The sequence below is a fragment of the Gymnoscopelus microlampas genome (genome assembly GCF_963454915.1).
Source record: "Gymnoscopelus microlampas genome assembly, chromosome: 1".
Taxonomy (NCBI): Eukaryota; Metazoa; Chordata; class Actinopteri; order Myctophiformes; family Myctophidae; genus Gymnoscopelus; species Gymnoscopelus microlampas.
In genome coordinates this window covers 15,674,147-15,685,157 of record NC_139962.1, presented here as the reverse complement: position 1 = coordinate 15,685,157, position 11,011 = coordinate 15,674,147, and the positions used below count along the sequence as shown (strand labels likewise).

The window sequence follows — 11,011 nt, the reverse complement described above, 5'->3', positions numbered from 1 at the left end:
CTATATTTGAAAATTCTTCATGATTCATTTATTTGACAAATGTAAATCACAAAACAATGGCAACATAATAAAAATCATTGAGTCACATTTTCCCCCTCCCCCAAATAATCAAATCCAAGAACAAAGCGCACAGTAAAATCCAGAGTGTTGATTTAACCATAGAGTGTAAAAATGGACCGCAAGGATCACAGAAAAAATAAATTAAACACTCCATATTTTACTGTGAGCTAATAATGTATGGTCTGTGACTTTATACTGGTGACCCGGTGCATATGGGACTGACTGGTCTCAGTTGGTGGCTGTTCCTCCTTTGTTGAGTCTTTTAGATTCTCATACTCTTTCTGCATCTTAGCTGCCTCAGCTTTGGTGTTGTCATCCTCATCGAAGTTCTTCCCTACAGCAAAGAAAAGGCAGGGATAACATGAGCAAAACTTCAAACAAAACTGTTATTGGAACACACACACAACGCTCTAACTCTAAATTCAGTCAAACCACTCAAATATCGATTCAGTGTCTGTGAGAGGATGACCAGCTGTCCCAAATCATGCAGGACAATCTTGCAGTTTAACCTTTTGTACCGCGCCCTGCAGCAATAATACATTGTCCCGCATTTGAATGAACACTTACTAAATTAGCCTATTTACACAACACAATTAGGTTGACTGCTGTTTAAGAAGTGAATGGGTATGCTGGCTTGTTGCCTTTAAGACAACACAAGCTGTTGGCATGGTCTGGCTCTCATAGCCTGGTCACTATAGAAACAATGCAACAACATTGTCAATTAAATTCAATTAAACTGACAATTAAATAGGCACTGCACAGGAACAGGTCATTTGACATTGTTGCTTGTGGTTTAATGGGGAAAATTGCTCCGGCGCGCAAAATCCCTCTCCATGTCCTGTGTTTTAATGATTTGGACCTACTGCTCACTCTTCCACTTCTTGTTTTAAATATTATCTTGCAGTATTATGTTGTGTCTTCTTTTTTTTTTTACCAGAGGCTCTAGTGACATCAGGAGTGCCAAGAGATTTGCCCAGCTTGTTCTTGGTCTGCATGGCTATCATGGCATCCAGGTTCTCTGTAGGTGAGGAAATGGGACAAAACAATGTTTATATTAGACTTTAACGGATGACCATTTGAATGTCCTCCGCTGTTTCTATGACTCACGTAGTTATTATCATGAGAATGTGGGTTTTGTCAAAGAATAGGAGTCGCATTATGATGATTATGATGGCATACTTATTTTTCCCATTCTCGTTCCCTCTCACCTCATTACTCATCTTTATCTCTAGGCTCTTAATTTTCCCTAATTATCTCCCCGTCCATGTCTCTCCTTTCTGCTCTCTCCTGCCCACGTTAGCTACAGCTCCTACCCCCTGGCTGTTTGCAGCAGCCCACCTGTTGCACAGTGGAAACCATTTATCACAACAGCTTCTTCCTGCCCCCCTGCTTCCCTCCCTTCCCCCTTTTGTCCTCCTACACTGACTCCCTCTCCCTATGGGCCCGTGGCCTTTATCTTTCTGAGGCAGATTAGCTTTGATTGACATTGTCTGTGTGTATGACGTGTGTGGGGGGGACGACGACTAAATGACTGGGGGAGCCAATGACATGTTGCTAGGTGATGTGCAATTCCATCCTAGCGTCCCTCCGCAACCTATGCATCCAAATGGTTGTAAAGGAACCCCCTGTACTGTAATTGCATGAAGCCATGCTAATGTTGCCTCCTGCATCTCCTCTGTCTGTGTCAGGTGGATGTGGTCATTTGATCAGCTGTCAGCGCAGCTGGTTGGTGTGGGAGGGTCAGTTCAAGGACTATTGAATACTCCTGTTACCGATAATGATATGCTTTGTCACAGTACAGTTCCTGTAAAGCAAAAGTGTTACTTGAACACATAGGGGTCAATCTGTACACTCTCACTCTGTATTTATTTTAGTGTGTGTAATCACACACACGCGCACGCACGCACGCACGCACGCGCGCGTGCACACACACACACACACACACACACACACACACACACACACACACACACACACACACACACACACACACACACACACACACACACACACACACACACACACACACACACACACACACACACACACACACACACACACACACACTGGTAAAGCCAGATTAGATTGTATCAATCTAAAGTCTCGAATATCAGAAAGAGAAAGGTCATTTGGATGGACAGAGATGTTTGGTCCTGGGGGTCATCAGCGCTCAGAGGGAGATAGGTGACATCTGTCCTTTGCAGAAGACTGTCCTTTCAATCAGTCACCGGATGAGAAGATAAGTCATAAAACAAGCCTGGTTACTGCGCTCCTGTCCCTGACGCTAATCAGTCTGAACAGGCTTCACACGTCACTGAACTGGCAGATAAAAGACAATGGCTTGGCTGCATGCATATGCACAAAGACACAGACAGATAGACACACACGCACGCACCCACGCACGCACGACAAACATGCTGTACAGTACACACACAAACTAAAATGCACAATCAAAAGGGCATCTGGAGGGATAAAAGCTGAACACATTGAACAAATCCTCCCTTTCGTCTACCAATAATGCTCAATCCTTTTATTAACCCGCAAGGACTGCAATCTGCTCGCAAATTTGCCATCTATAATGTTTCCATCTGTAATGTTTTGTTGTCTCCGCCAGGCCGAAGGCATGGCGAGAGAGTATGTTTTACCCTCCGTCCGTCCGTCCGTGTATCATGTGTGTGTGTGTGTGTGTCCCTCCTGTCTGTGTGTTACCAGCTAATCTCCGGCACCGTTGGCCCGTTTGCTCCGAAACTGTGCACACACACTCCCTGGATGCCAATTCAGAACCTCTGCCCCAATGTTTTCACATGGGCCTGTTATAGCGCCACCAGGAGGCCGATTTGTGCATTTTTACATTACTCCTACAGATTTTATCCAAACGTCATGCAAATCGGTACACAGTATCTCTATAGTCGTGTGATCAACACGGATCTGTCCGATTTCCATATTCCATCCTCATTGCCTATGGTTGGCTTCCAAAGTTTGCAGGATTGGTCCGTTTTGAACAAAAAGCCTCAAACTATGAACGCAGCTTGCGATTTCCGTGAAATATCACACGCACATTCCCACCAGGCCGAGGAAGAAATGCCACCCTTTTCACATTGGCCTGTTATAGCGCCACCAGCAGGTCTAATTTAGCAAAACACATCTTTGGAACAAAATGCCTCAAATCATGAATGCAGTGTCCGATTGAAGAATAAATGGCACCCTTTTCACATTGGCCTATTATAGCGCCACCAGGAGGCCACAATATCGTACCTGACCTGGCGGAGACCTGTGCTCCGAGGAGCACTTTCTCTAGTTCTATAATGATTCCATCTATCGTTAACCTGCAAGGACTGCAATCTGCTCACAAATTTTCCATCTATAATGTTTCCATCTGTAATGTTTTGTTCTATAATGATTCCATCTATCTTTAAAGAAACAGTGCTGCTGTTTAGTCCTACCCAAATAGGAGACTCCTTCCTCTGGTGTGATGGTGCCATATTTCACCATCATCTTCACAAAGTCAATCAGGGTCTTCATGATGGTGATCAGCGTCTCTCTCTCCTGGGCATCTTGTTCTGCAGCAGCAAACCATGGGGAGTCAATTATGATCATGAATGATTTCCCTTTAAAGGCCGTATTTGTTGTTACACTAATATAACATTGTATTGTGGGGATGTTGGTGATGGAGATGAGTGTGTGAGGATGATGGCGATAAGAGATTGAAATATTATTATACCATGGCCATGAAATGTACTGGTTTCTGATTGGCTGGCAGTTGCCCGTTAAAATCATACATTGGGACTGCTCAAACGTAGTTCTGGTCAACATTAATTAATTAGTATATGTAATATATAACAATGCTTGTGAGTCGTGACATATTGACCGATTAAAACCGGGAAAGCATCTCTGTCATTTTAGATTTTAGCGTTGGCTATTCAAAAATAGCAGATAGGCTATGCTAGCTCACAGTGCATCGCTTCGTGCCACGCTGAGAGCTTGTACATCTGCTATTTTTTGAACATTTCTGAAAAATCTTGAAAGTGTGAGAATTACTGATTTAGAAGGCATTTGTAGAATCGGCCTCAGGTCTTAATGTCTCAGGTTAAACTGCATTCATACCACAGTCTACCATGGTCTGGGTGAATAATAGGCTGTCAGAAATCTGATCGATAGCAAACCATGAGAGCCCCAGCTCACTATGAGTGAGTTATGTGGCAGCTAGCGTAAAACAACAGTAAACAATAAAAGCATTACATGATATTGGCAATATAAAACAAAAACAAAACAATCATTTGTTTTACCATCCAATATCTTAGATACTGTCTACGTATGTGTCTATGTGTGCCTGAGCAAGACACTTAACCCCTAACTAGTCCCCAGGCGCTGTATTTATAGCACCCACTGCTCCTAATAAACTTCACATTATGTGCAAATATACAGTGACAAATACCCAACATCAACATCAACATTAACGAGTTAGCTAACCAGTTTGATGTTTATACAGTAGTTTAGTTAAAGGTAGGGTAAGTGATTGACTTTGGTTAAAATAAGTGTTAGTAAGTGATTGACTTTGGTTAAAATAAGTGTTAATATAGCTCTATATTGTGATAGTAGTACTCATTGCTATAGAGTGTTTGTTCAGTAAAAGGATGTCTCTCCAGCTCTTTATTAAACAGAAAATGCATTGTCAGAGCTGATTGGCTTAAAATTTGCCACCTACCTGAAAATGTACTATATTCTGTTTACTAAAGAGCTGGAGAGACCCCTGTGACCGAACAAACGCTCTGTAGCAATGATTACTATCAGAATACAGTACTTGAACCTTTTAACAAAAAAAAAAGAATTGCCAAAAAATATCACTTACCCTACCTTTAATGTAAAAATTACTTTGAACAAAAGCTATACTTTCTGCAGTCAACTGAGTGGCAGACAAGTGCTGATGTGGATTAGTGTCAACTTGTTGACGTTGTTGTTAAGATAGTGGAATACCTGCTGTAGCTAACTTTACTGCAAACATTGCAAAATCAAACTTTAATACTTTGCAATAGGAGTGACTGCGTTGCTAGCACAATCTTCAATTAGTTCTGAAAAGGAATAACAATGGACATGGCAGAGGGAACTCCACTCCGCTCTGCATTGTGTTTTTCACCTCCGCCTCGTCCATTACTTTCCTGTTTCAGGACATCTTGTTGTGCTTAATTGTATTATTGGAAATTGAATTATTGGTCTGTGTGTGCATGTGTGTGAGGTGTACGGTTGTGACAGTACAGTGTGTGTGTAATTTTGAGTGGGTGTGTGGCCAACTCCTTTCATCCGTAGCTCCTGTGAGGAGACCACAGGGTAACAAAGGCAACAAGCGAGTGAACAGATGGAAATAAGTGACTCATGCACATTCACATTGACAACATCATTGCCATGACAACAACCTCTCCAGCTGTCTCCTTTGAGCCAACTAGACCCACAGGCCTCAGGAGACACACATTCACTCAACAATCCACACGGCGACCATAGAGTTCATGGACTCAAAGAGGTCACAGACTCCAATGGCTCTTGTCCTGTCTGTGTGGGGCTCACCTGAGTCGAGGCTCTTCAGTAGGCGGTAGAAGTTGGGGAAGTATTGGAGGTCCTGGAGGCCATCCTCAGGGTTCACCTCATTGCCTTCGCTGGTGTCTCTGTTCCATGTTTTGTCCACTGTGTCATCCTCCTCTCCCTCTGCGCCCCGATCCACATCGTCCTCTGTCTCGTCTTCATCCTCCCCCTCCCCCTCCTCCTCCTCCTCATCATATTGACGCCTAGGCGATTCCGACATGTCCTGCAGATTGAGACAATGTTGCCAACATCAGTGTCATCATCATCATCATCATCATCATCATCATCATCATCATCATCATCATCATCAGATGTTTCAGCAGATTGTACCATGTTAGCATCAGTGCTTTGGTCATCCTGCTCTCCCTTGGTTGCTGCGTAATCTCCTTCTGGATCCTCTATTTCATTGTTCTTTGCATTCTTAGTAATGAGATCCTGCAGGGCTTCAGCTACCTGGTACTCCAGGGTTTCTGCCTGATTGTCTGTTATCTACAGTACAGAGAGACAGTAAGAGACAGAGAGAGAGAGAGCGGGAGAGAGAGAGAGAGAGAGAGAGAGAGAGAGAGAGAGAGAGAGAGAGAGAGAGTGGGAGAGAGAGAGAGAGAGAGAGAGAGAGAGAGAGAGAGAGAGAGAGAGAGAGAGAGAGAGAGAGAAGGTAGAAATTATTGGTGAGTATTTGCCACATCCCAACTGGGAAAAAAGTCAGGCTACAGGATGCAGAACCCACCAGTCCCAGTTTGAGCAGCTTGGAGACAATCCTGTCGAACACCCCTCTGTCGTCCTCCTCGTAGATCTTGTTGGCAATCTTCTGGACGATGTCCTCTGCAGTCAGAGGGGTACCGTCCACCTGTCGGAAGCTCTCTGGCTCATCTGAGATAAGACCACAAAAACGTTAGTCATGTTATAACTTATGCCTGATATATACTTCATTATTGTATGATGGTGTCGGGAGCCGAATATAGCAGATCTACAATCTACAATCTTGCGAGCTTGTAGATCTGCTATGTGCGCAACACCATCGTATGACTATAAATTAAGCATTGGCCTACCAAGGCTGTGTCATTACTATAATGTGAAGACTATAATGGCTCATGCCCATGCAATGGTTTGAGATGGCTATGATTTCCTATTCTTTGAGCTGAGCTCACAGAATCCCTCTCTTTTTATTCTCCCACACTGTTGTCCATTTTGTTGTGGTTTGATAATATCCTCTTGTCAAACCAAAGACATTTCTGCCGCAACTCACTCCCACCTCAGTGGGTGTAACACATATCTGACAGATACTAATGATTACGTCCTCTCCTCTCCTCTATGTGCATTACTGAGTCCATTGTGGGTTTGTACTGTAGCAGTGTGTCTCAAAACAATAACATAATAATAGTAATAATAATAATATTTTTTATTATCATTATTATTATTATTACACTTATTATAATAAAAAAACATCTGCTTTCTAAGCTACCCATATGGCACATCACTTAATGCATTTAAAGACGGTCACTCACCATAGAATACTATGGATATGTTTGTGCCAAATGCTGTAGCCAAATTTAGACTTACGAGGCAGGCTTTTTGTCACAGTTGAGCCAACAAGATGAAAAGGTAAACTGTAATACTCAGCACTTTCAACATGAGTCACTTCAGCTCAGACACTGCATTATGCTGATGATCAGTGCAGATACTGTATCAAGTTACATATATGCAGTGCTGTGGCAACTGATCAAATGCAATTGGAATGAAGGGGAACAATTAACACTTGCTAATGAGCACATTTTAAGACACAACATGAGGAGGAGGTTCTGCAATATTGCAATATGATTCATCATAGTGGGAGTATGCATATGTCCAGTTAGCTCAGCACAGCCTGGTTCCATGTACTAATGAGACACTGAACCTTATATAACACCAACACAAAGACAACTAGCTAACACTCATATGTGCATTATTTATGCATGTATTATATACAAATTGTTGCAAAAAGCAACCGGAAGTTAGAGCTATGTGGTAGCTTAATGTTTCATTGACCGTAATGTCTTGGGGCAGAAAAGAAGATAATCCTCTCTATCTCTTTCTGTATCTCTGTCTCTGTCTCCCCCCCTCTCTCTCTCTCTCTGTCTCCCCTCCCTCTCTCTCTCTCTGTCTCTCCTCCCTCTCTCTCTATCTCTGTCTCTCCATCTCTCTCCATCTCTCTCTCTCTGTCTGTCTATCTGTCTCTCTCCCTTCATACAAAATGTCTGCCTGGATGCCTCGCCATGCCAGTATGCAAAATTAAGCTTAAGATTTGACCTCACTGGCAGGCCCAGAGGACAGACAGACACAACAGCCTCACCAAGGTGTCAAAACTCAGCACATTCAAGCCACCAAAGTAGTACCAGGTTTGGGTCTGGTTAAATACTATTACACTGTTACAGTTACACTGTACCAAGGCTGGATATCTTGTGTCCCTTGATACTTGCCATCGTCCATTCCATTCTTGGTGGAGTCGTAGTCTTCAGCCAGACGACGGCTCTTGGTGGAATCTGAATGATCTGGGATGTACTTCTCCTCACTTTGCCCCCCCCTGACTGGCTTCTCATTGGTCTCCTTTAACCTCTGACCCTCGGCCAAGGACTTGAGCACAGTGAAGTCATCACTGTCCGGCTCTGATGCTGTGTCCTTAGGGACAGTGGGAGTCTTTGTCTCTGAATACAGCAAAAGGGAAATGGTTTAAAAAAAAAAGTATGTACTGAGATCAAACAAATAATGAATGAAAATGCATGGTATGAAATCTATACATATGTATGCTATGTTATTGTAATAAGAATCTCATAGGCGAAAAGGGGATATTGATTGGTGATGGGGGTCTGGTTACCTGCGGACTGTATTGCAGCCTTCACACTGTCTGCCTCAGCAATCTGAAGAATCGACAAACATTTCAGAATTTCCAGTAAGCATGACCTCTGATCATTAACTTCTGTTGTAGCTAGCTTGCTTGACAAGTGGCCATAACATATACAGTATTTAGCAGGATATTGGATAATATTGGGATGCATGAGGGAAGGCTTACCTGCTCTTGTAGTGGTCTTTCTTCTGTCAACTGTCTGTTGTGAACAAATGTATCTGCAAAAAAAAAAAAAAAAACAATATCATGCAATCATCCAATTTGAAAATTAAAATAAGGTATGTAGCTACTGGTATTATTAATAATTTGGATATAGGCTAATCTTGTATAATTGAAAATCAATGTAAATTGAATTAGAAATTTAACTTGATTAATTTAGGTGACAATGTTTTTTAAAAGTTGTTTATTTTGCAAAGTTTCAAACTGACAACTCAAAACTAGGCTACACATACAGAGGCATATATAGCTTAATCGGATTACCAAACAAAAGATTAAACTGCTGCGAAAATAGAACACAGTCGGCCTTTAACTCGCTTAAGCGACGTGGAAACCCCTTTCTGTTTTTTTTCTTCTGCATCCCGTCTTATTTCAACCCACGAAGCATCCCATATGGGCTTTTAACTTTAACACCGATCACGAGATTTGATCAAATAACTGAAATAAGAATGAACTGAATCTTAATACGATCATTTTAACAACATTTCTGCCAGGAGGAGAAAGAAAGCACCGCAAAAAGCACTGATGAACAACTCACCATCATCTACGGAGGAGGCGGCAGGTGTTGGAAAGGCAGAGATCGGGCATATTGCATTCAGAGCTAAAAGCTGGAGGAGGATGTAAAGGCCAGCACATGTTGACGCCATCCTGAATTAAATACTCAGATGTGTGTGCCTGCAGTGTTCAGAAGGGGATCTCCCGGATCTCCTCTATCTAGCCTTGTTGTGGCCGTCCGCGGCCAAAGTGCTGAATGTTTGGACAGCTCCTCTCTGTGACTGTGCGTCTGGTAGTGCTGAAACTAACAGCGCGGCTGCGCCCTGCTGTGTGCCCGCTGTGTGGGCGGGGCTCTGCTTAGGAGCTGTTAACGCCGCGCGGTGCTGAAACCAGGTCACTCGCTATATGATTATAACGAGATAAGCTGTAGGCCTCGCAGTCGCCCTCGTTGTGAGATCCAACATCACCTGCCTTGGTGGTGTCCACCACTAGGCTGCAGGACCTGCCCCTCGAGCGAACCAACGGAGGAGGAGAATGGACCCGAATACCCGCCCATTTCGTGCGTCAGCCCTAGCTCTGGTCCAGAGCGTGAGTTCTCTCTAACGCTCTTCCAGGCTCGCTGCTCTGCTCATAGACCGAAAATTCCACTTTCATGCAAGGTGACGTCTCCAACTTTAGTAAAAATAAGCAAAACTATCTCGCTACTCACCGAAACAAAGGTTGTTTTGTGTTGTTAAAAGACTATTCCCCACAGTGGGGAAACGTCTCAGGGCCCCACCTTCTCTGTATAATACACCTTTTGGGCAGGAATACAAGAAGACTCACCTCAAGACAAACTCACCTCAACTGAAAAAGGAATACTCACCTCGGGGGTAGGAACAGTCACCCCGGGGGGTGGGTAAACTCACCTCAGGACCTGAGAAAACTCACCTCGGAACACTCACCCCGGGGGTAGGAACACTCACCCCGGGGGTAGGAAAACTCACCCAGAAAAACTCAATGGTGTAATGTACAGTGAGTTTTTGTTTTGTGGGTGGGTTTAACCTTTCCCCTCTACACCAAGTCTGTATGTTTAAAAAAGGCACATCTACCGGCTTGTGAGCTTTCCTTTTTCACAGAATGCTTTCATAATGAGACACGTTTAATCCATACTGGATTAAATTCTGTCTTTGAAGGTATAGAATTACCAAATTATGTTGTTCAATGATATATTTGTGTTTAAAATACACACACACACACACACACACACACACACACACACACACACACACACACACACACACACACACACACACACACACACACACACACACACACACACACACACACACACACACACACACACACACACAAAGAGTAAGGCATCAAAATGTACCAAAAGTAATATTTCTAAAAACTAAAGTTCTCAAACAATGCATGTGTGCAATGCAATGTTCTATGCTGTTATCATTTATACCAGCAAAGTAGTAGGTAACTAAATATCCTAGGTAAAAATAGGGAAAAGTGTTTAATGCATGTTTTACAATAGTGAAATGTATATCTAATAGTAACTAAAGTTCAATAATGCTTACTATAGTGAAATGTATATCTAATAGTACCTAAAGTTCAATAATGCTTACAATAGTGAAATGTATATCTAATAGTAACTAAAGTAACTAAAGTTCAATAATGCTTACCAAAAGCTTTTCTCACAAATGTGTTCACACAGAAAACAAAACATTATACCTGTGTTTTACCTTCACTGGAGTTTTTCTTCATTTTTCTTTGTTAAGTAAGTATTTGTTT

General features: G+C 42.6%; 1 protein-coding gene across 2 annotated transcripts in view; it reads right to left on the bottom strand.

The window, feature by feature from the left end:
* Positions 1 to 9,658, bottom strand: part of scg3 (secretogranin III) — a 15,871-nt gene extending 6,213 nt beyond the window's left edge. The window contains exons 1-10 of one of the 2 annotated variants that reach the window (XM_084052059.1): positions 9,270 to 9,658; positions 8,681 to 8,733; positions 8,486 to 8,528; positions 8,091 to 8,315; positions 6,362 to 6,504; positions 5,965 to 6,123; positions 5,620 to 5,857; positions 3,504 to 3,620; positions 995 to 1,078; positions 284 to 394 (exon numbers count right to left, since the gene is read on the bottom strand). In XM_084052059.1, the coding sequence (XP_083908185.1) occupies positions 284 to 394; positions 995 to 1,078; positions 3,504 to 3,620; positions 5,620 to 5,857; positions 5,965 to 6,123; positions 6,362 to 6,504; positions 8,091 to 8,315; positions 8,486 to 8,528; positions 8,681 to 8,733; positions 9,270 to 9,378 (1,282 nt within the window). In that variant the 5' untranslated portion in view covers positions 9,379 to 9,658. The remainder of the gene's footprint in view (positions 1 to 283; positions 395 to 994; positions 1,079 to 3,503; positions 3,621 to 5,619; positions 5,858 to 5,964; positions 6,124 to 6,361; positions 6,505 to 8,090; positions 8,316 to 8,485; positions 8,529 to 8,680; positions 8,734 to 9,269) is intronic. The other variant, XM_084052060.1, reaches the window with a different exon arrangement.
* Positions 9,659 to 11,011: the final 1,353 nt, after the last annotated feature.